Source organism: Rutidosis leptorrhynchoides, chromosome 1 (assembly GCF_046630445.1).
Source record: "Rutidosis leptorrhynchoides isolate AG116_Rl617_1_P2 chromosome 1, CSIRO_AGI_Rlap_v1, whole genome shotgun sequence".
NCBI classification, from domain to species: domain Eukaryota; kingdom Viridiplantae; phylum Streptophyta; class Magnoliopsida; order Asterales; family Asteraceae; genus Rutidosis; species Rutidosis leptorrhynchoides.
Genome location: NC_092333.1, coordinates 223,531,384 through 223,557,782, shown reverse-complemented (window position 1 = coordinate 223,557,782; position 26,399 = coordinate 223,531,384). Strand labels below are relative to the sequence as shown.

Genomic DNA, 26,399 nt, shown 5'->3' with positions numbered 1-26,399 from the left:
CCTACTGTAAGAAACAAAGATTTCTTGAGGTTGGATGATCACCTTACAAGATTGGAAGTGAGCTAGCAAACTTGAAAGTATTCTTGATTTTATGTAACTAGAACTTGTAGAATATATGAAGAACACTTAGAACTTGAAGATAGAACTTGAGAGAGATTAATTAGATGAAGAAAATTGAAGAATGAAAGTGTTTGTAGGTGTTTTTGGTCGTTGGTGTATGGATTAGATATAAAGGATATGTAATTTTGTTTTCATGTAAATAAGTCATGAATGATTACTCATATTTTTGTAATTTTATGAGATATTTCATGCTAGTTGCCAAATGATGGTTCCCACATGTGTTAGGTGACTCACATGGGCTGCTAAGAGCTGATCATTGGAGTGTATATACCAATAGTACATACATCTAAAAGCTGTGTATTGTACAAGTACGAATACGGGTGCATACGAGTAGAATTGTTGATGAAACTGAACGAGGATGTAATTGTAAGCATTTTTGTTAAGTAGAAGTATTTTGATAAGTGTATTAAGTCTTTCAAAAGTGTATAAATACATATTAAAACACTACATGTATATACATTTTAACTGAGTCGTTAAGTCATCGTTAGTCGTTACATGTAAGTGTTGTTTTGCAACCTTTAGGTTAACGATCTTGTTAAATGTTGTTAACCCAATGTTTATAATATCAAATGAGATTTTAAATTATTATATTATCATGATATTATGATGTACGAATATCTCTTAATATGATATATATACATTAAATGTCGTTACAATGATAATCGTTACATGTATGTCTCGTTTAAAAATCATTAAGTTAGTAGTCTTGTTTTTACATATGTAGTTCATTATTAATATACTTAATGATATGTTTACTTATCATAGTATCATGTTAACTATATATATATCCATATATATGTCATCATATAGTTTTTACAAGTTTTAAACTTCGTGAATCACCGGTCAACTTGGGTGGTCAATTGTCTATATGAAACATATTTCAATTAATCAAGTCTTAACAAGTTTGATTGCTTAGCATGTTGGAAACATTTAATCATGTAAATATCAATCTCAATTAATATATATAAACATGGAAAAGTTCGGGTCACTACACAAAAATCGACTATTGTTACACCCGTAACAACATGTGAGGGAAACACGGCTATCGCCTCACTAATCCCACGACATGGTCCTCACGACCCCACCATCGGCGTATAAAACCACCGTTAGTTCACACAACGTGGTCCTTACGACCCCACCATTGGCGTATAAAACAACCAATAGACCACACATCCAACAACATGAAGGCTGGCAGAAAAACTACACGCGACCCACTTCCCAAATTTCAACACTGGATGAAGTCAGCGGACCCCATCAACGGTCATGCTTCACCGATATAACACTACACCCATGATGAAGTCAGCGGACCCCGAAGGTCATGCTTCACCAATCAACGATCTCATGATGAAGTCAGCGGACCCCGGAGGTCATGCTTCACCAATCAACGATCTCATGATGAAGTCAGCGGACCCCGAAGGTCATGCTTCATCAATCACCAATACCATGATGAAGTCAGCGGACCCCGAAGGTCATGCTTCATCAATCAACGCCCTTTTGGCCTCGAACAACGAGTAGCGTAATATCGCGCTCTGCTATGCGATAGTGAATCCTAACGGATACCACTAACCATTCACACAATCGAGCAAGAACCGCCTATATCAAACATATGCACAAAACAATAATTCTCTACAAGAGGATCCGATACGCACATCCCTTAACCGAGGGATTTCCACCTTGCTTGCCATACCCGTCCATTATCTCTCAACGAGATTTACCACATTACCACCTTGGTGATAATTCAAATCCAAAATCATAGGTACAATTTTACCGAAATTGTACTCTACCACAAATCGACCAAATCTAGTTCCCGACACAAATTTCGGATCTACCATAAGCATTGTCCGAAATCTCACACTAAAACCTCCTCGTACGGGAGTGTAACTCCCCCACTTGGAATTACGTTCCATAACCGCATCTCGTACACCCGTACAATGCTACCAAAGGTAGACTTTACCAATAATTGGGTTCACACGGCCCATCACCATGTCTTGCTCCAACTTTGAGTATACCAAGGATCCTAACCTATCCTTAAACACTTCGAACGAAAAGTGTACCACAAATTACACTACTATACACTCGCAATCATCCAATTGCTTTAGTTTTTTGAATTTCACCCGATCACTCATGAACCTAAGGGTTTCACTTCGGTAACCTAAGTACAATGTAACCGCAACACAAACGGAGTCGAACACCATGCTAGTAGGTATGAAAGAGGCACCTAATGTCGCGTCACGTAGACTCCTTTACCAACATACATTGAGATCCAAAACACTCGATTTCTCGGGTTTCATCCCACCCGTCGAACCTCATGGTTCATCAACTTCAACACGAGAGCGAACACGCTCTAACATCCGAACACCAAAACTCATTTCCATGGCTTGGTAGAAACATTTCCCAAATACTAAGGAATGCTTGGTTACGCCAAGTCTTACGCCCTTCGCCCGACAATCCAAAGTCACCATAGGGTACTTCCATTAGGAACGTCACCCATATCAATAACATGCACAACACAATTGAGATCTTAAGGGTCTCACTCGAACGAGCTTAACGACCCGATACCAACCAAAATGCCTAAGCACCCAAGGATTCGCACCATAGGATCAAGGCACAACACACCACTTATACACTCTACTGAGAGCAAACCGGAACCATAAACGTAAACCGTCCGCTTGCTACGAATTATCTCCAACGGAGAATAAAGTTTAGCTAAGACTTACGCACATACCGCATGTTATTACAAACGAACAATATATAATTTCGTACTAAAAGTACCTGATGTAGAACTGTTGGACTTCCGTGCTCCACTTCCCATCATGTATTCGCGCTCTAACCTCCTAACCCGATCGTCATGCGATTCGGAACACTCTGACTTCCGGTGTCCCTCCATCTGGCAAATGAAACACCTGATTGAGCCCAAAGGCACCACCGTACAATATTGTGCCAAATGACCCCGTTCCCCACACTTAAAGCACGTGAGCTTGTAACCCTTCTTACTCTTCTTCTTCACATTCCCGACGCCTTCAGGCGTACTTCGTGCCCTCTTACCATGAGCACCATGTAATCCTAACCTTGCAAGTACATCTTCATCATCACTACCTCGAGGTTTGGGAAGCCTCTTTTCAAACTCTTCCTTTACAACTTTAGTCACTTGGTCTCGGACCATTTCCGTCATTTGTCCTTCGACCAACTCCTTGGTTACTTCTCTAACTTTACCGGTGAAAACCGAGACATATTGTTCAAACACGGCCTCAATCTTTAACGTTAACTCATCCTTCCCTTCGTGAATAGGCTCACTCGTTCCGCATCTATCTTCCGTTTTCATTCTAAGGAATGCAAACGATTAGATCATGAACGTATAGACCACACGCACAACACCGCCCCATCTTGCTAAACACTCATCGTACATCACTTGTTAGACACGATTTGCACCCGTAATAAGGTTTGCAAGTCCTTATTACGCATACACGCCGTATCAACTTGTTAGTACAACGACCGCCTCTCTCGATGATATAAGCAAACACAAACGAAATTCTACGCGATATAAACACACGCGAGAATTATTATCGCAACACAATAATATATTAATAATATCCGCATTACTAATATAAATGTTAGTCCACTTACAAACAAGGAACTAACTATAACCCATTCCGACCCGTAATCCTACAAGTCTCGCAACAATTAAGCACACACAAAAGTCTAAGTCTAGGCACCTATCTCAAGTAACCTAAATCCCATAGACCATGCTGTGATACCACTGGCAACAACCCAAACCATATGTAATCGAAATATGTAAATAAAAAAAATATTTTTGTATAGCATAGTGGCGCGGCGCGCCAAAGGCCTACGCGGCGCGCCAAAACGGCCTGTCCAACTTTTCCTTTTTTGTGAAAAATGTGACGACCCGGAAATTTCCGACTAAATTTAAACTTTATCTTTATATTATTCTGACACGATAAGCAATGTTTGTTAAGTTAAACCTCAAGGATTTTAAACTATGTTTATACATTCATTTAAACCTCGACCAAATTCCAATGATTCACGAACCATTAAATGAACATATATGAATATGTATGTATATGTGTATATGTTATAAATTGAAAATGTCAACAAAGTATTTAAATGTATAATGCTTTATATGAACGTATTTGTTTCAATATGATTATTTACGAAATTAAAAAAATATATATTAAATGATTGAATTATCAGAAACATTGAATTATGATTACAAGTCTCTGTTGAGAGGTCCACTATGATTTGAGAAAATCTATTCCTCTTAACGATATTCGGAATAATTTGTAAAGCTATTTATAAATAAAAATAAAAAGTGTCATTTACGAAAGTTAGACAAAAGCTAGTGGAAAATTGGTTTCCATAATATTCTATTAATCTATTTTTAAACGTACAAAAACATTTTTAGTTTAAAAAGAACTTTATTATTAAAACGAATATAACTTTTATAAATATCTAGAATCACTTTTGACAACTCATTACTTAACCAGTATAATAAATATAACGATATTTATATTTTATTTCATTAAATATATATAACGATTTAAATTAATAATATATATATTTATACGCGTATTATACATACATAGTTTTTATACTTTTACTATACTTTAACTTTACCTTTACTTTACTTTTACTTTACTTTAACTTTAATAATTCATACTTTAATAATTCACTTTAATAATTCATACTTTAATAATTCACTTTAATAATTCATACTTTAATAATTCACTTTAATAATTCATACTTTAATAATTCACTTAAATAATTCATATTTTAATAATTCACTTTAATAATTCATACTTTAATAATTCACTTTAATAATTCCTACTTTAATAATTCACTTTAATAATTCAAAAATCTATTATAAATAGAATTCAATAGGTTTCATTATTTCATAGAAACTTGAAAATATATTTCTCTAAACTCTCTCAATCGAATTACATATATATATATATTTACTTAGTATTATTTCAAGATATTATTAGTATACATAAAATACTACGACGGAGTTATATTCAGACGATTTCAAAATAAGTTTTCAAATGGGATAGAGTTAAGGAAATTATGGGTTATAGCTATGAAGGTTATGGGTATTGATCGAGGGTATTGCTCCTGAGGTCAACCTAACGTTTATCATTTTTGTTGCGTCTACGTACTTTCCTGCAATATTGAATCACAATATTGATACGTTCATGAATCCGAGACAAACCCTGCACTTGTTCAGTGCCGTCATATACATAATTGCTACGAAATACAGTATTGTGAGTTTCATTTGCTCCCTTTTATATATATTTTTGGGACTGAGAATACATGCGCTATTTTTATAAATGTTTTACGAAATAGGCACAAGTACTAAAACTAATTCTATGTGGGTTTAAACCAGAAATATACCCTTAGCTTGGTAACATTAAACTACTTGTCTATGTACGGTAGGCGCGAATCCTAAAGATAGATCTATTGGGCCTGACAAACCCCATCCTGACTATGGGATGCTTTAGTACTTCGAGGTTATTTTAAACACACCTGATCTGGTGTACTTCAGAGGGTAAAACATGAACGTTAAGGCTTATTACCGGGTGCCTACAACTTATAGAATACTTTTTTACACTTGCGAGTGTACGGATATTTATAGAAACTGAAATCTTGTGGTCTATTACTATTACGGAAATGATGGATTATGATAAACTAATGAACTCACCAACCTTTTGGTTGACACTTTAAAGCATGTTTATTCTCAGGTATTAAAGAAATCTTTGCATTAGCTCATTTTAAGGATATTACTTGGAGTCATTCAAGACATACTTTGAAAGACGTTGCATTCGAGTCGTTGAGTTCATCAAGATTAATATTAAGTCAATTATAGTTGGATGTAATATGAAATGGTATGCATGCCGTCAATTTTTGATGTAAAGAAAGTTTGTCTTTTAAAAACGAATGCAATGTTTGTAAAACGTATCATATAGAGGTCAAATACCTCGCGATGTAATCAACTATTGTGAATCATTTATAATGTATATGAACGGGTCCTTTCAGTTGGTATCAGAGCAGTGGTCTTAGCGAACCAGGTCTTGCATTAGTGTGTCTAACTGATAGTTGTTAAGATGCATTAGTGAGTCTGGACTTCGACCGTGTCTGCATGTCAAAAGTTTTGCTTATCATTTTTAGTCGGAAATCATCTACTTACCATCCTTAGGAAATTACCTGCTTATCATTCTTAAGTCTAGACGCGTTTTCCTACATTTATTGCATAATAGTGTATAGACGAATTCTTATCTTAGAATATCTGTTACTGTGAACTTTGACTGACATCTTTCAAAGATTCCTCCGTAATTTATGGGATTTTGGTATTATATATACATATGTAAATTATATATTGAAGAATACCAAATCTAAATTCTATAATCTATTTCATACCAAAAAAATTCTTTCCCTGATCATACAAGATGGATCCCTCAACTAGTTCGAGTTCCTCGGATTCCGACAGCTATGCCGATATGGATTTCCACATGAGCTCTGAAAGCAGCGTGACCGGAATGGATCAACCAATTAGCCATCATCTATTCTGGATGAATTGGGGATGGGTTCATAATCTACTTAACCATTGGAGACAAGAAGAAGGCGATCCCTTTCATCCTCCACATTGCCCTATTGGCAATGAACCTGAAGCACTTACCGGCGAACCTGTCCGAAACACCATTTTCTCTCTCATTTCCAGAGTATCTCGTCATGATTATATACTACACCAAATTCTAGATCTTATTTATCCGCTCGTCCGAACCAACAATCACCCCGGTGTAATAGAAGAAGTCAACGAGCTTCGCGCTCGGGTAGTGGCTTTGGAGAATATGGTGCAAAGGTTACAAACACCAGTAGGAGCACCAGCAGCATAACCAGTACCACCATCAACAACATCAACAGTACCATTACCACCACCAACAATAACCGCATCGCAAACCTCAACTTCACAATCTGTCCCACGAGCATCGACGTCATACGCCATGTAGATACCAAGGAATACCACAACGATGAAGTATTGATTCATAACTTCATTGGGGAAACATTCTACAGCGATTATGTAATTTCTAAAGTTTAGAAATTATCTATCCTAGCCTTAACCATAAATCAAATGAGTTTAATTTAATATTAACTCATTAAATCAATATTACATCTGAAGAAATATACACATATATATTTCCATAAAGACTGTAATAAAATTCTTTTGTACAAAATATTAATTGTGAAATTTTTTTTAACGGGTAGGTAATACCCGAGAGATATATAAATTCACAATTAATATGTTACATTCTTCGAATCTGATTTAGCAAATCATCCATTATACTCCCTACTTTCACAACAATATACATTCTTTTATAGAAATCAAAACAACCATACTCATTCAAAATCTAATTACATATTCTGATTTTGAAATCTCAGAATTCGATTCAAGATATAACCGAAATCATCACTCTTAGATTCCTACATCTTTCAAAACTATACTTTGACTTCAAAACTGTCCTAGAACCTCATTTCTATTCATGGAACTCACAAAAATATTTGTATCATTCAAAATCTTAGAACATCATATGTATATTAACAATTACAATATGTGTTCAAACACTTCAAAATTCCTAAAGACATGCGAGATGATGATCCAACCACATATTACCCACTGTCATGCATCTGAAAAGCTCTCGAAACCAAAGTTATAGTTTAACACGTATCCGTGTCAGATCCTTTGATATTTATTACCAAATATAATTTTTCAATCTCGTTTTGTCACAGCTCCAGCAAATCACCTTCATTTGTTTATACGAATAAACCTTATTATAACAATTACCCCTTCATCATTGTTACCGGGGAACCTTTCATATCTCGCCACATTAGCAGTAAACTTATCAACAACTTCATTAACCTTCGACTTAAGCCTCTCCGAAAAGCCACTATACTTATTCATTAAAACCCCATCATGTACTCACCTACATCCTGTAACAATAATTGTCACACCAACTACTGGGAATTAGCAATCAGTATTTTGAATTTCGCGACAATTTTACGTCAAAAGTTATACATATAACGTCTATCTCCTAGACTTACATACTTCGAATGTGAATTTTCTGAAAAACATCCCAAACTATGAACTAGTTCTCCAAAATTGGAAAAATGCTGATGAAGCAGCAAAAACTGTAAACGACTTTAACAGTCAAAAGTTTGATGATAAAGAATAGTATGGTGGTAAAGCTGAGAAAAAGAGAAGGTTTGAAACTGGAAAATGGATTGAGCAGACCATGAAGGAGGCTGTGGACAAATCACAAAGACTAAACCTGCCTTCAAAGGATCCAAATGATTCAGTGTCTACTGAAATCGTTAGCAAACACCTTACTTCTTATTCTAAACCTTCACAGACAAATCTTCTTCATCATCCATATTATCGTATCTTTTATTATAATATCTTCGATATTCCTGAAGATATTTTCACAACTATTCTTATCCGATATCTTTTATCTCTTCGCAATATCTGCGTTACAACATAAAAAGAAACTGTGTTAGTTTCTAAATTTAAAAAAAAAATTTGAATTTAAAATAGGAATGTTTTTGAAGTAGTGTTGGGAACTGAAGCATGAGTTAGTATAATATAATGACACTTGATCAACGTGATTATATTACAGTAAGTCATGCTGAGTTTCTAATGGAATGTGATGATTCACAGAACATACCGTCATCATGTACTGTTTACACGACTCTTACATTCTACCCAATTTTCAAACATATTAAGAACATATCATCTTGATAGCTCTATATTTTCGGATATTCTGGTAATTTGCCAAATCAAGATCGTGCCATTACGATTTTCTTCTTGGAACATTAACTATGTTCATCCAAAAATTCATATCTACGAATTCTGGACTATTATCCGCTTGACTTAAGATCGGGAAGAGAAAACAAAAGCATGAAGCTCCGAAATATAATGGAGAATATAAAGCCCGATAACAACCCCGAAATTACAAACCGTGTATATAAATGCGTATAGCAATATAAAGACACTGGAGAATGAAAAACACAATAACCCCAAGGTAATGGTAGAAGAAAATAACTTCCTCCGGTGGTAGATGAAAAAGAAGAATGACAGATATGAAAGTTAAAACTATATCAAGAATCAATACTGGATGACGCATATTAATGAATGCTTTAAAGTATGAATTGGGGAGAAAGACTAGAAGGTGTGAGCTGTGGAAATAAAGAAACGAAGGGGGTGGAATTATTGTAAAATATCAGACAGAGAAATCGAGACAGATTATCGCATTTAATCAAAGAAGATCCTGATTTCCTTAATCGCCGAAGAACCAAATCTTATTGCAAATATTTTCTTTAAATCCCATGAATTTCGAAAATCAATCATAACTACGTCATCGGTTAAAACGAATATGCGTTTACTCATTTCACTCTCTTGCGATAGCTTCACTTATACTCTTCGCGTAATCAAATTGTTTTATCTATATTACTCAATGATGATAAAACTCTATTTATCAACTCATATTCGTCATGAAAACATTTTTATAGTTAGCCATGACGACCTCGATCAAATTTCGGGACGAAATTTCTTTAACGGGTAGGTACTGTGACGACCCGGAAATTTCCGACTAAATTTAAACTTTATCTTTATATTATTCTGACACGATAAGCAATGTTTGTTAAGTTAAACCTCAAGGATTTTAAACTATGTTTATACATTCATTTAAACCTCGACCAAATTCCAATGATTCACGAACCATTAAATGAACATATATGAATATGTATGTATATGTGTATATGTTATAAATTGAAAATGTCAACAAAGTATTTAAATGTATAATGCTTTATATGAACGTATTTGTTTCAATATGATTATCGACGAAATTAAAAAAATATATATTAAATGATTGAATTATCAGAAACATTGAATTATGATTACAATTCTCTGTTGAGAGGTCCACTATGATTTGAGAAAATCTATTCCTCTTAACGATATTCGAAATAATATGTAAAGCTATTTATAAATAAAAATAAAAAGTGTCATTTACGAAAGTTAGACAAAAGCTAGTGGAAAATTGGTTTCCATAATATTCTATTAATCTATTTTCAAACGTACAAAAACATTTTCAGTTTAGAAAGAACTTTATTATTAAAACGTATATAACTTTTATAAATATCTAGAATCACTTTTGACAACTCATTACTTAACCAGTATAATAAATATAACGATATTTATATTTTATTTCATTAAATATATATAACGATTTAAATTAATAATATATATATTTATACGCGTATTATACATACATAGTTTTTATACTTTTACTATACTTTAACTTTACCTTTACTTTACTTTTACTTTACTTTAACTTTAATAATTCATACTTTAATAATTCACTTTAATAATTCATACTTTAATAATTCACTTTAATCATTCATACTTTAATAATTCACTTTAATAATTCATATTTTAATAATTCATACTTTAATAATTCATACTTTAATAATTCACTTTAATAATTCATACTTTAATAATTCACTTTAATAATTCAAAAATCTATTATAAATAGAATTCAATAGGTTTCATTATTTCATAGAAACTTGAAAATATATTTCTCTAAACTCTCTCAATCGAATTACATATATATATATATTTACTTAGTATTATTTTAAGATATTATTAGTATACATAAAATACTACGACGGAGTTATATTCAGACGATTTCAAAATAAGTTTTCAAATGGGATAGAGCTAAGGAAATTATGGGTTATAGCTATGAAGGTTATGGGTATTGATCGAGGGTATTGCTCGTGAGGTCAACCTAACGTTTATCATTTTCGTTGCGTCTACGTACTTTCCTGCAATATTGAATCACAATATTGATACGTTCGTGAATCCGAGACAAACCCTGCACTTGTTCAGTGCCGTCATATACATAATTGCTACGAAATACAGTATTGTGAGTTTCATTTGCTCCCTTTTATATATATTTTTGGGACTGAGAATACATGCGCTGTTTTTATAAATGTTTTACGAAATAGGCACAAGTACTAAAACTAATTCTATGTGGGTTTAAACCAGAAATATACCCTTAGCTTGGTAACATTAAACTACTTGTCTATGTACGGTAGGCGCGAATCCTAAAGATAGATCTATTGGGCCTGACAAACCCCATCCTGACTATGGGATGCTTTAGTACTTCGAGGTTATTTTAAACACACCTGATCTGGTGTACTTCAGAGGGTAAAACATGAACGTTAAGGCTTGTTACCGGGTGCCTACAACTTATAGAATACTTTTATACACTTGCGAGTGTACGGATATTTATAGAAACTGAAATCTTGTGGTCTATTACTATTACGGAAATGATGGATTATGATAAACTAATGAACTCACCAACCTTTTGGTTTACACTTTAAAGCATGTTTATTCCCAGGTATTAAAGAAATCTTCCGCTGTGCATTAGCTCATTTTAAGGATATTACTTGGAGTCATTCAAGACATACTTTGAAATACGTTGCATTCGAGTCGTTGAGTTCATCAAGATTAATATTAAGTCAATTATAGTTGGATGTAATATGAAATGGTATGCATGCCGTCAATTTTTGATGTAAAGAAAGTTTGTCTTTTAAAAACGAATGCAATGTTTGTAAAACGTATCATATAGAGGTCAAATACCTCGCGATGTAATCAACTATTGTGAATCGTTTATAATGTATATGAACGGGTCCTTTCAAAAAAGATCTTCGACTTTCCGACACATTTAGATCAAACGGTTTTCACAACATATTACAATAGTTAAAACTAACACGTTCCAATAATAAAATGGGTCTTACGAGACCGGGCCCACATCGACCGTTTTACGACTTCCGTACGAAAATACAAGTTTTCAACCACATGATTGTTAACACAAAAAAAGCCGAGCATGGCGATTGGGGATACGCTACCCAATCCTAATTAATCCAAAAGCAAGCCTTCTAAAGCTACTACGCGAGCCACTAGTTCCCACGCTTACCCGAGCCACCGCATCCAAGCAAATCTATAAAAATGTAAACAACGAGAGGGTAAGCTAACGCTTAGTGAGTGATAATATACTACATACATATATATGTATAAAATGGACACGCCACACCAATATCAAATACCGCATACCGAAGCATCCATGAATAAGGCAACTACACTAAGCATACCGTACGATCTCTAAGCAACAAGTTAAAGATATCAACAAAATATAAGTTCACCAACGACGATGTGAACAATGCCAAATAAGCTACACCCGGAGGGTTAGCTACATCACAACAATACGTCAATATATATATATATACAACAATATATAAACGCCCAAGGTTAACCAATCGTAAAAAGGAATGGTACTCGAATTTCCCATCGGTGTTCATAACAACCGTTAGTGTACAACACATATATCACTAATCCTTGGACAACACATATCCGTTTATAAAATCATTAGTGTACAACACATATAACACTAAATTGGACAACACATATCCATTCATAAATCATTAGTGTACAACACATATAACACTAAATTGGACAACATATATCCATTCATAAAACCGTTAGTGTACAACGCATATATCACTAACTTGGACAACACATATCCATACAATAAACCGTTAGCATACAACACATATATCGCTAACTCGGACTACATACATCCGTTCATAAAGGCCGTTAGTGTACAACGACATATATCACTAACTTGGACATCACATATCCGTTCCTACAAATAAATACATTATATACATACATGTATACTTATTCCACTCACAACCACTTGTGATAACGTACACCCAAAGTGTGTACTTCGCCAAATGTGGTCAACCAAAACGCACAACCATGCCAATAGGACCCATACACAAGTCCATCAAATCTACCTATATGTGAAGTGAGCTCTATAGCCGAGAATCACTTCACCCGACCCGCACCCATCCTACACATACATATGCACATAGGATATTAACACTCACCTTGAAGTCTTGATGAATGCTTTCAAGTAATCCGCGACTCGTCAATGGAAAGTACCTATTCCATTATCACGAAACAAGCAACACAATTAGGGTTGACTTACAAACCAACCCAATTTGACTCTTAGTGCCATTTTGACCCAAATGCACTTCCAAGCACAAACCATGCCCAAACTAACTAATAATCACTAACACAAGTGAGAATGGTCCTAATATGCCAATTAAACCCAATCATAGGCGTTAAACACCTATCTTGCCCATAATGACACTTAAACCCTAATTTTGACCCAAAGGAGTCAACATCGCGCCGTTAGCGAGTTTTGACATCAAAACATATTTAACTCGGTTTTATACTTCAACTTAATACATTTTAAGTTTATAAACCTCATTAAATCAACAATTGGGTCATAATCATCAGCAAACCCTAATTTTGACTCTAGTCAAAATTAGTCAACCCAAATTCACCTAAAGTGGTTCCAACACTTCCATAATCACTAAACCTAGTGATTAAACTCAAGATTAAAGCCTAATCAAGGCCAAATCGTCAACCAACCCAAAACCCGCCAAGTGACAAGAATAACTAGTCACCATATGTAGTGACCCGTCCTAATCCACATGGACGAAGTCATTATCATCTGGTCCCATTGTGAGGTACTGACCTAAATATGCCATGTACGACTTCATATAATATCTTTAGAATGAGCATATGCACAGCGGAAGATTTCTTTCATACCTGAGAATAAACATGCTTAAAAGTGTCAACCAAAAGGTTGGTGAGTTCATAGGTTTATCATAACAATCATTTTAGTATATTAATAGACCACAAGATTTCCGTTTATAAATATATGTACACTCACAAGTGTATAAAAGTATTCTATAAGTTGTAGGCACCCGGTAACAAGCCTTAACGTTCATGTTTTACCCTCTGAAGTACACCAGATCAGGTGTGTTTAATATAACCTCGAAGTACTAAAGAATCCTATAGTCAGGATGGGGTTTGTCAGGCCCAATAGATCTATCTTTAGGATTCGCGCCTACCGTACATAGACAAGTAGTTTAATGTTACCAAGCTAAGGGTATATTTCTGGTTTAAACCCACATAGAATTAGTTTTAGTACTTGTGCCTATTTCGTAAAACATTTATAAAACAGCGCATGTATTCTCAGCCCAAAAATATATATAAAAATGGAGTAATGAAACTCACCTAATGTATTTTGTAGTAAAAATACATAGAACGACATTGATCAAGTATAGGGTTAGCCTCGGATTCACGAACCTATATCATTTATATATATTAACACATATATTCGTAATCGAACAAATTTATTATATCTTAAATTATATATTATATATATTTAATTTGTATGTATCTTTAAAAATGACTAATGTGTATATAATTTTATTAATATTTATATATGTTTAACATTATATTAAAAATACATCATTTTTTATATATGAATATTTATATATAAAAAATGTGTTTATAATATGTAATGTTATTATAAGTATAATTTTATATACATAATATTTATTTGTTGTAAAGATAATAATGATGATAATACTAGTAATAAAAGTAATGATAATAATAATAATGATAATAATTTGTAAAAATAATAATACTTATGTTCGTAATAATAATAATAATAATAATAATAATAATAATAATAATAATAATAATAATAATAATAATAATAATAATAATAATAATAATAATAATAATAATAATAATAATAATAATGAAAATAATAATATTAATGATATTAATGAAAATACTACCTCAAAAAGGAAATGGCTCAAAAATATTGCGTCAGCCAGGGCTAGAACCCGCAACCTCACACTTAACATAAACACTACCTAACCATCGATCTGTCTATTACTTTACTCTGATACTTAGAATCCTAATTTTATTTAACTCGTATTTCTGTTTGCTGCTTCTTCTTCATAAATTTAAACAGACCAGAGCAATATCAATTGTGAACGAAAGCAGACAGCCCATTTAGATGTAAAATTTGATGGGCTTATTGATGTTGGGCCTTAGTTGATCAGCTGCTATGTCAAAATAAATAAATAAACTGTCACCAACAAGGTTCAAACTCAGGACCTTATGTCTAACAATCACCCACCTAAACCACCTAACCGTTATTGTTTCTTGTAACAGCTCGAACGTTTAATTCTTTTATATATATAATAAATTGTTTGTTTGTCTTCTTAAACTAAAAACCCACATCATCATCACCATCAAAATTCTTTTTACGATCTCATTCAATCAGCAACAGAAAAGAGTAAGCAACAGTTAAAAATAGTTCGTGATGGTGGTTCCTCAGATATTTTTAACAGAAAGATAGAAACGGTTCAAGCATTAAACAATAACATCACCAAATACTATTCATAGTCTTTATCATCATAAAATCATGATCATAACATCACTCCTCATACGTATCATCATGATCATCTATGTTTAACAGGATCATAAATGTAAAGTTGCAGTAGCAGGAGGTTTATTTCGAACAAGAGAGCAAGCAGGAGCACACAGAAAAATATCGTACGGGTATCGCGTAATTTTGTTCTTCAATTACACGGATCGCTTAACCCTACACATTCCGTGAAATTTTATGACCGAATTACACGATTCGTGTAACTATCTAAGTGGAACGCGTGTTGTTTTTATTCATTTTCATCGTCACACTGTTGCAGGTTCGGTGGGTTGGGTTTTAAACAGGAAGACAGAAAAAAAATAAAATGAAAAGTTGGTGGTGGTCGTGATTTTAACAAGAAGCAACTAATACAAAAGTAGAAGACGAACAGTAGCACACTCGGTTTGAATTGGGTTTCGATGAAGGAAGAAAACAGTGATCGAATTTAAGGTGGTTGTTTGATGGTTGCAATTAGAAAAGAACTGAAATAGTTAATTAGGAGTACTAAGTTCGATGGTTATGGTGTGGTTGTATGGGTAGTTCGAACCCAAGCACACACAAAAATTAAGCATAGCAACAGTGTTCAAGTGGGTTCATGGTGGAGGTTAGGGTGATGGAGTGGTGGTTGTACGGTTGGCGAATGGTTAGGGTGAAGATGGTGAAATGGTTTCACAAAGAAGATAAAACAAGTAGGAAGATGGTGTAGTGTAGTAGTAGTGAAGGTGGTGTTCGGTGGAGATGAAGATTAAATGGGTTTCCAGTTTTTTTTATCATCTATGTATGTATGTAAATTTAAATATAGAAAGGGGTACTGGATGGTGTGAGAAGGAAACAAGAGAAACACTAATATCATAGATATAATATAATTAACTTTCTAATTTTTTTAGCGTGTAGGAACCAATCAGCATATTAGACAAATTCTCAATTAAGCACAGTACTCATTTCATTTGATAGTTCAATTCACGGGTAACACTAGTGATAGTTTGGTTCTATTATATGCGTGTAAGTATGAATATGTACCATATATGAGTTAGTGGGAACAAAAGTAGTTACATAAACAATATAATATAATTCTAAAAACGTGTAAAATTATTAGTCATCGCCTTTCACGGACTAATTTCGTACACCGTTGTTAATAAATGGCGGATAAAAGTCTTTAGAAAAATCCCAAAAATTTTCTTTAATTTTCTTTATTTATTTTAGTCATTATTGTATAAAATTTGATCATTAATCTATTAAATAAAAATTACATCAACTGTCCCTATCAATTTTGAGTAAAATATAAAAAGTGTTAAAACTTAACAAATAGTTCCTAAGTATATTTTTAATGAGTCTAAAATTTATAGAACTCATTTTCGTATCACCGTTTATTTTAAGATTACATAAGTTTGAATTTAACTTTCTTAATATCAATCGAAACATCAAATGAGTATTACAATCATTTAATATTTATTTTTAATATATACTTTTATTTATATATTGATATGTTTTAAATATTAATTATTATAATATCATATTTTTATTTTGTTTTACATAATTAATTTTTAATAATAACAACATATAATATTTCAAATTATACTTCCAATTATTATTTATATATATACACACACATCTATTAACAAATAATTATTCGTGAATCGTCGGGAATGGTCAAAGTCAAATAAATATATGAAACAGTTCAAAATTTTTGAGACTCAGCCTAACAGACTTTGTTAATCGTGTCAAAAATATTACATCGTATCAAGAGTTTGGTTTAAAATTAGTCGAAATTTTCCGGGTCGTGACACCATAAACCCATTTCATCATCTAAGAGGGTTTCACAATAAATCAAACTCAAACCCTAACTTGAATATCAAATCTAACAAATATAATTCGGAGTTTGAACTTACCAATACCACCAAAATGATGTCGTTGACGAGTAGAACAACTTTAAAACTCGAGCTTTGGTGAGAATCCAACTCCTTCTTCTCCAATTCAAGCTCTTTCACTCTAGAACCCTTCCTCTCTCTCTAGATATGGATGAGAGTGTTTGTGTGGGTGAGAAATGAGCTCCAATGGAGTTCTAGATCAGTTTTGGTGACCCTAAACCGACCCTAAATGAAAAGACCAAAGTTCCCCTCATTTAAACCTTTTAAAAAGGCTGAAAATTGCATCAGACGGGATCGGCGCGCCGTGCCAAAAGGTGGAGCGCCGCTCCAACCTACATGTCAGTTTTTAGAAAATTGTTTTGGCCATAAATTTTTGACCGTAGCTCCGTTTTCGATGAATCAAATATCGTTGGAAACGTAATAAAATTTTATTTCCAATGGTAAGGCTTTGAAACATCAACACAAACTTTATTTGGGGTTGAAAAGATACGTACACACCTTGTCACTTCAGACAACGTCCAGTTTCCTTCGACGTTCGAGCAAGCAACACGTACGTGCTTCGTACACTTCATACACGCATCGTACACCATAAATACATTATGTACAATAAATATTTGGGTCTTACACAGATGGAGGGGTGAAGAGGCGGTTGACATTGGCGACTACAGGTTGTGGTTTTCGGGTTCTAGAGTAGCTAGAAACGGGGTAGGGATTTTTATAGGACCCCTTTATAAGAATAATATTGTGGGTGTGGATAGGTGTAGCGATAGGATTATTTCGGTTAGGGTGGTTATTCAGGAGGAGACATACATGGTCATTTGCGCTTACGCACCTCATGCTGGTTTAGGAGATGAAGAAAAAAGTCGCTTTTGGGAATCGTTAGATGAAGTTGTGAGGAGTTGCCCCATTGACCATCGTTTGCTTATTGGGGGAGACCTTAATGGACATATAGGAACAATTTCGGACGGCTATACGGGTGTCCATGGGGGCTTTGGGTACAGAGTTCGAAATGAAGAAGGACGCTCTATTCTCGAATTCGCGGTTGCCCACGATTTGGTTGTTGCAAACTCTTTTTTTAGGAAGACGGAAGCACAGTTAGCAACTTTCCATAGTGGGGGACATAGTACCCAGATTGACTATTTGCTGCTTCGTAAAGGGGACCTTAGGGCTTGCAAAGACTGTAGAGCCCTGACTACCTGGACCTGTTCCACCCAGCACAGATTATTGGTCATGGACTTGGTTCTGCAAAGGCGGGTTACTAGGAGAGTGAGACCTGCCCAACCTAGGATCCTTTGGAAGAATCTGAATGAAGGGTCAAGCCGAAACTTTTAAAGCGTCAGTTTTGGAAAGAGTAGAGGCAGGAATGGATACTGTTACTCAAGTGGACGCAGAACAGATGTGGAATAGTATGGCATCAACTATTAGAGATGTTGCCAAGGAAACCTTAGGGGTGGCAGTAGGGACATCGAGAGGACATAAGTCTGGTAGAGAATCATGGTGGATTAGTGATGAGGTTCAAACCAAAGTTGCGCTTAAGCAACTGAGGTTTAGGGAGCTCATTACGTGCAGGGACGGGACAAGTGATGAGAGAACTAGGGCAGAAGAGAGGTATAAAGAAGCCAATAGAGAAGCTAAGAAGGTCGTTGCCCGTGCAAAAGAGAAAGCGTATGAAGACTTGTATAGGAAACTAGACTCTAAAGAAGGAGCAAATGATATTTTCAGGATTGCAAAAGCTAGGGAGCGTAGGAGGAGGGATGTAGATAACATCAAGTTTATCAAGGATGAAGCCGGTCAAACCATAGTGAAGGAAGAAGAAATTAGGAAAAGATGGGAATGGTATTTTTCATCTCTTTTCGTGGGTGAAGGACCCGGGAGCCAAGAGGACCCGCATGACTTGGGAATAGGACAATTCCAGAACAATAATTTCTGTAGGAGAATCAGTCAGGAAGAAGTAAGATCAGCATTACGAAAGATGGGTAGAAACAAAGCTGTAGGACCAGACCAGATTTCAATAGAGGAGTGGCAGAGCCTTGGCGAGGATGGTGTCAGGTGGTTGACATGTCTTTTCAATAAGACGCTTAGATGTTACAAAATGCCTACAGAATGGAGACTCGGCGAGATTATTCCCATATACAAAAATAAAGGGGATGCCCAAATCTGCGGTAATTATAGAGGCATAAAATTACTTAGTCATACTATGAAGCTTTAGGAGAGAGTGATTAAGACTAGACTTCGACGTTTAACTACGGTTTCAGAAAACCAATTTGGTTTCATGCCAGGGCGCTCTTCGATGGAGGCAATTCATATATTAAGAAGCGTTATGGAGAAGTATAGGGAGAAACAGAAGGGTCTAGAGATGGCCTTCTTAAACTTAGAAAAGGCCTATGATAGCGTACCGAGAAAGCTGATTTGGAAGACCCTTAATGTTAGGGGTATCCCAAGTAGATATATTAGAGCTATTATGGATATGTACGATGGGGCGAAGTCCTGTGTTCGAACGCCTGTGGGAAACACAGAGTATTTCCCGATAGAAGTAGGCTTGCACCAGGGATCAGCCCTTAGTCCTTTTCTTTTTGCTTTGATCCTCGACGAGCTGTCTCGGGGAATACAAGAGAACATCCCTTGGTGTCTGATTTTTGCCGATGATATCGTGCTGGTATCGGAATCAAAGGATGAGCTTAATAGAAGACTAGAACAATGGAGGGGGGCCTTAGAACAAAATGAGCTACAGATCAGTAGACAAAAGACGGAATATCTTAGGTGCGATTTCAGTAGGACTGAGGATGAACTAAATGTTGGAGGGAATATCAGCATTGGAGACCAGATCTTGCATCCACAAGAGTCGTTTAGATATCTAGGTTCGATTCTCCACAAATCGGGGAGGATAGATGAGGACGTGGCTCATCGTATTAAGGTAGGTTGGATGAAGTGGAGAGCAGCGAAAGGGTTCTTGTGCGACAAGAAGATACCGCTCAAATTGAAAGGGAAATTCTTCAAGGTGGCAATTAGACCTGCCATGTTGTACGGATCAGAATGTTGGCCTATGACGAAGGCCCAAGAAAGAAGGATGGAAGTGGCAGAAATGAGGATGCTTAGGTGGACGTGTGGTAAAACCATGTTAGATATGATCCCAAATGGTGTGTTTAGGGAAAACCTTGGAGTGAGTAGCATCATCGACAAGCTAAGAGAAGAACGGCTTCGATGGTTTGGGCATGTGATGAGGCGACCACATACTGCACCGGTTAGGAGAGTCGAGGCACTCACGGTCGATGGCGTAAGGAGAAGGGGTAGACCTACTCGTAGGTGGATGGATAGACTAAGGCTCGACATGAGGGAGCTTTCATTGACTGAGGACATGACTTCTGATAGGGGTGAGTACAGGGCTAGAATTAGAATAGGCGAGTAGGGTTACTTTCTATTATTTATTATTATTATTAATATTTTTATTCGTAGTATTATTAGGATTATTATTTTTTATTACTATTACTATTACTATTATTATTATTATTACTATAATTACTATTACTATTACTATTATTATTATTATTATTATTATTACTATTACTATTATTATTATTATTATTATTATTATTATTATTATTATTATTATTATTATTATTATTTTTCTATATTATTATTATTATTATTATTACTATTATTATTATTATTACTATTAGTTTTAGCATTATTTTTATTATTATTATTACTACTACTACGATAATACTCTTAGCAGTACTAGTACTTGTAATATTACTACTATTACTATTACTATTATTATTTACTACTACTATTTCTATTATTATTATTATTATTATTATTATTATTATTATTATTATTATTATTATTATTATTATTATTATTATTAATTATTAATATTATTTGTATTATTAATAATAAAACTATTAACTGTTACTTACTACTATTAATATTATTATTATTATTATTATTATTATTATTTAGGCTCTATTGAGTCGACAGCAATCGTCGATTTATTGGCGACTTGACTGACTCTTAGAGCCTAAATTAAATTTCAGGCAGGATTTAAAACTCATGGAAACTTGATTCTACCATTTTCATGGAGTCTACTTATTTTTATTTTATTATTTTTTATTTTTTTAAAAAAACTTTTTCCTACTTAAAGGCCGGAGGTCCTCTCGGAAGCAATCTATTTATCCGTCGAATAGAGAGAGGGATGACTTTCTCTACTTTTGAGAGTGTTTCACTCTGGGTGGAGAAATGACTTGTCTTTATTCTCGGATAGGGGAAGGATTGTCTACATCTCACCTCCCCATACACCACTCTTGTGGTATTGGGTTTTGTTGTTGTTGTTGTTGTTTAAAACTCGGGAATACTCGGATGTTGACCAAGTTTGAATGACCATTTTGACCGAGTTTTGACCAATGTTGACTCATTTTCCGAGTAATCCCGAGTTTTGACCAATTTTCAGAGTAATCTTGAGTTTTTACCGAGTTTAGCCTTCTACCATGGAGTTTATCTTTACATATCATCTAAAGGGTGTGAAAAGTGTGGGTTGATTAACAGATATTACATATTCTAGTCAAAACGGGTCTGTCGTTTTGACCCAACAGTACTTCCTTTTTAATGATAACTTCTTTTAGTAACATCTCATATGGTATTCTATTAGTTTTAACAAATTTTCTGATCGTCCCCATATACCTTATCATCAGAAACTTCATCAAGAAATATAAATCTTGATTTTAATATAGAATGAATACCAATATAATTCTAGTTGTCATATCAACGTGTTAAACTTGGATGGCTGGTATGTACTACACTCAAAGTATCCCGGGTCCAAGGGTGGCAATCTGGGTTTGATTTGCAGGTTAAAAAACTACTTAACCAGAATGCAACCAGAATACATAAAAGAGTTGTGTATTTTAACCAACTTAAAACTTGCTAAACTTAACTCGAACCATGTAACCCGTTTAACGTTCAGCTCAAACAAGATTTTCAGGTCACATGAGTAAATCTTCTCTAAAGTAATAGCTAATCATTAGTAAACATAAAAGTGCATATAAAATCCTAAAAATAGTTATTCATGTGTTACATAAAAAATATAAATTTATCACCAACATTTTTAACTCAACTAGCAAAAGTTATCAAACATTTTTATGCCAACATTTAAGAATATGTGTATAAAATGACAAATGATTATTCTCCATCATGATCATATATGATACTGTATATGATAAGTGATAAATGAAATGGTCCAAAATTTATGTGATAGTAGACAATATTTAAACTGATATTCAATTTTTTCTAGTTGGTGGGTCAACTCAAACACACATTAGTTGATCTAAGCCCAACCCAAAATAATAGCATGTTGGCGGGTTTTAGGTTCATGGGTCAAAAACCCTATCTCCTTGTGTCTTTTGTATTGGGTGTAAGGTTGTGTCATAAGTTGACATCCCTACTCAAGCACTCAGGTCGGTGGATTGACCCGCTTACCCAAACATGAGCTGAAAAGTTACCATGTGACTATATAATTTACGAGTTGGATTTGGGTCTGTGTTATAAAAATTTTGAATGCTTGTAAGCTTTTATTTTTGTTCAGATGACACTAATTCACAATCCAGAATCTAACCAAAACTATAGGCCTGGAGAAAAGAGGGTTAACTTACATCGTTTCTTACTTCAATTGCTTCTTCAATTACATGAACATTATAATAATTAATAACTTTGTTAATCTTCAAATTTGTGCTGACGATTCAAGCATTATTCTTTTCAATTTATTAAGGATATATCCGGTATTCAGGTTGCTCATTTGGTTAGCAAGCAACAACATGTTATAGCAAAAACAAACACCTAAAAAGTTAATACTCCACTATTATTCTCAAGCCAATAGCAACTTAGGACTACCAAGTACTGCAGAGTGTAAATTTTAATTTCACGACATGAGCAAAGTAACAACTGAAGTACCCCTTACTTGTCACTGAAAGAAATTAACCAAACAATAACCTTCCCATCTCAACCGCTACAACATCACATCGTGCAATAACTTAGTCCAGGAACCCAATTATGATCTCCTTCAATTATCTGAGAAATAAATAAATACATAAAATGAGTGAATGACACACAAGAATTAAGAATTATAGAGTCACTAATTGCAATTCAAAGACATAACAAACTGAACATGGAGGAACAATGAATCTGCATGATGCAACAGGAAGAGCATTCTCTACAACCTAAGATTACTCGGCAGGAGGTTTTTCAGGAGTTCTCGGCGACTCGCGGAGAACGCGGATGTTGACTTTCGTTGACTTTTTAGTTTTTTAATATATTGTATATATATTTAAGTTCATAAAATGATTTATTAACTTATAGAGCCCATATATGTTAGTCTCATCCCATTTATATATATTTTTAACTCTTTCTTCCTTTAACTTTTTCTTCCTTAACTCAAATTCCGGCTACTAGATGGATTTTAAAACTGCTTATGAACAACTTAAATGAATTATAATATTAATTACGTACTTCATATTATAGCAGGAATCAATAATTATAAAAATCAACTTCCCACTGATCAAACATTGGAACATCTTCTCTTGCAAATATACAGCAATGTAAATTAGAAATTAGAAATAATTGTGGTTAATTTTTGCAAAATCTGAAATTTGATTATTATTAATATAAAACCTAATATGTAGCAGTAAAATCAAAGTACCTTGGAACATGTCAATCGATGGCAGTGCAGTGTCATCATTATCATCATTTCCGTCATCATAAGCATGATCACCATCATCATCGTTGTCATCATCATCTTCGTCATCATCGTCATATTCATCATCATCATCTTCGTCGTCGTAGTCGTCGTCATCGTCATCATCATAATCATCATCATCATCATGATCATCTTCATCGACATTGATGAGGATAGTATTCGGCTGATCAATCAAAAATAACGTTTCCATGAAGGAGTCCACGGTGACGGTGACTGCCTCCATACTACCACCGCTTCTAAAAACCTCATTGAATTGTTTTGAGGATGAATTGTAAACCTCGATTATGTCTCCTTCGGATGGTGTTGACCTTAACAATATAGGATCTCCATTCTTTCTAAATCCAAGTAATTTATCACTTGAACCATTTGGTGCCTTAAAACTAAAAAGCTTTTCATAAGAGTTTGGAACATCATGCTTCATTATCCAGAAATCATAAACACATTGATTTCCCTCACTGTATCTATTGAGTAAAGCAAAAGACTCCATTCGCTTGCAGGGGGTCAACAATCCGGACGAATAAGTTAAATTATCCGGTAGGCATACTTCTCCAAATTTTTCACTTTTCAGATCAAATGTAATAATCAAACTTCTATGACGTCCATTCATATTATCAAAACCTTGAAAATAAATGATCCCATTTATAAGCACCTGATCCGGAGTCAAGACAGCTGATTTACGAGGCTTATCGCTAGGTATAGTTCTCCAAACCCCTGAGCTAAAACTATAAACCTCGGCTTCCCAATTAACGGAATTAGAAGTGACACTATTAACAAATCTCTTAATTTTGACTAGCTTAAGTTCAATACTGTCAGGACAAACTCCTAAACTAACAGCCCAAAGTAACCCATCAGGAATCGGTATAACAATGCATCTGTGAATTACAAGATTCCATATACAATAACTCTGTTCATCACAATCAGCTAAACACAATAACCCGTGAGAGGAAGTGAGTACATATGAATGCTCAAGAATTTGGTGAATAGTCTCAGGAACAGTAAGTAACTTGTTTTGGGGGAAATTATCATTATCATTATCAATAATCAAAACGTATTTTTGTCGATACTCACCATTCATATTTACATCGTATTGTACAAATAGATGATGCTGCTGCTTGTAGCAGACACTGTGTTTAATGATGAACGACGGGCTTTTGATGATGGCGTTGAATAGTTTTGAAAGCAATGTGCATTGAATCAATGATTTAATCGGAAGATGTTTTATGATTTCAACTTGAATTTCAATCGGTATGTCATCAGGTATTATTAATTCTGAGTTTGAATATCTGGACATTTTGGAATTTAGGGTTTCGTATTTTAGGGCTTTTGTTGGTAGAACGATAGAGTGATTATTGATCGAAGTCTGTATATGAGTCTGAAATGAAAGGTAAACATCAGTATATATTGGTGTATTGGTGGAATCAACTAACCGGTTTATCGTGGCTACGAGCTCTCCAATTTGAATTCTATACCTGAAACTGCTTCGGTTTATTTTGTCCACACCGCAACATATTTAAATCAAGGCTCAGATCAATCAAACATTAATGTTGGGAATGAGTTAGATGGTTCCTGTGAGTTCAGGTTCTGATTATCGCAAAACTCCTTTAAAGTTTGCTTTCTGTACAAGAGAGCGACTTTCTAACTTCAAAGAAGGGTTTTTAATCAGGGTGCGGTTTGGTTTCAAGGTTTCTGGATCGAAGATTGCTGAATACAGTAGGAAGGTCACAACTGTTAATGGGCCTGGCCCGTGTTCAGTTCAAGAAGATAGCGATTGACAAAAAAGATGGGATTTTTTTAGTGCAGATGGGCCTGGGCCCTGGTAACATGCCAGATACAGGATTAGGAGGAGCTGCGAAGATTTTAATTGCTTCACAATTTAAAGCTGTTGGGCCTAGTAACGGGCCGATTATGGGCCATGAAGACGTAGCGAAGAATGTTGGTGAATCTGAACATTCTGTTGCTAGAGGCCCAGTTGTCGCGGATGATTCTATTGACCTTTCGGATATCAATGAAGATGACATGACGTTTGCGGAATAATTGGATAGACTAAAGAAGGAAAAGAAAGAAGCATTAGCGGCTACCCGTAATGAAGAAAGGAAAGAAGATAAACCATTACAGGTTTTTTTTGGTCAAAGCGGAAGAATATACTACGATTGCGAGGTCCCATCTTGTGAGGAATTTTGTAAATCGTGGTAGGTTTTAAATAAAACCATCATAAAAAGTCAACTTGTGACGACCCGGAAATTT

The 26,399-nt window shown here is 34.5% G+C and overlaps 3 protein-coding genes across 3 annotated transcripts; 2 read left to right on the top strand and 1 right to left on the bottom strand.

Moving 5' to 3' along the window:
* Positions 1-16,140: 16,140 nt before the first annotated feature.
* On the top strand, positions 16,141-18,745 carry LOC139894879 (uncharacterized). The gene is made up of 2 exons (XM_071878119.1): positions 16,141-16,247; positions 18,043-18,745. The coding sequence occupies exons 1-2, from the start codon at positions 16,141-16,143 to the stop codon at positions 18,743-18,745; spliced, it is 810 nt and encodes a 269-aa protein (XP_071734220.1).
* Positions 18,746-18,776: 31 nt separating this feature from the next.
* LOC139894863 (uncharacterized) lies at positions 18,777-19,622 on the top strand. The gene has a single exon (XM_071878118.1). The coding sequence runs from the start codon at positions 18,777-18,779 to the stop codon at positions 19,620-19,622; it is 846 nt and encodes a 281-aa protein (XP_071734219.1).
* Positions 19,623-23,242: 3,620 nt separating this feature from the next.
* On the bottom strand, positions 23,243-25,765 carry LOC139868416 (putative F-box protein At1g50870). The gene is made up of 2 exons (XM_071856750.1): positions 24,099-25,765; positions 23,243-23,470 (listed from the first exon to the last, which is right to left on the bottom strand). The coding sequence occupies exons 1-2, from the start codon at positions 25,444-25,446 to the stop codon at positions 23,463-23,465; spliced, it is 1,356 nt and encodes a 451-aa protein (XP_071712851.1). The 5' UTR covers positions 25,447-25,765; the 3' UTR covers positions 23,243-23,462.
* Between the last annotated feature and the right edge of the window lie 634 nt (positions 25,766-26,399).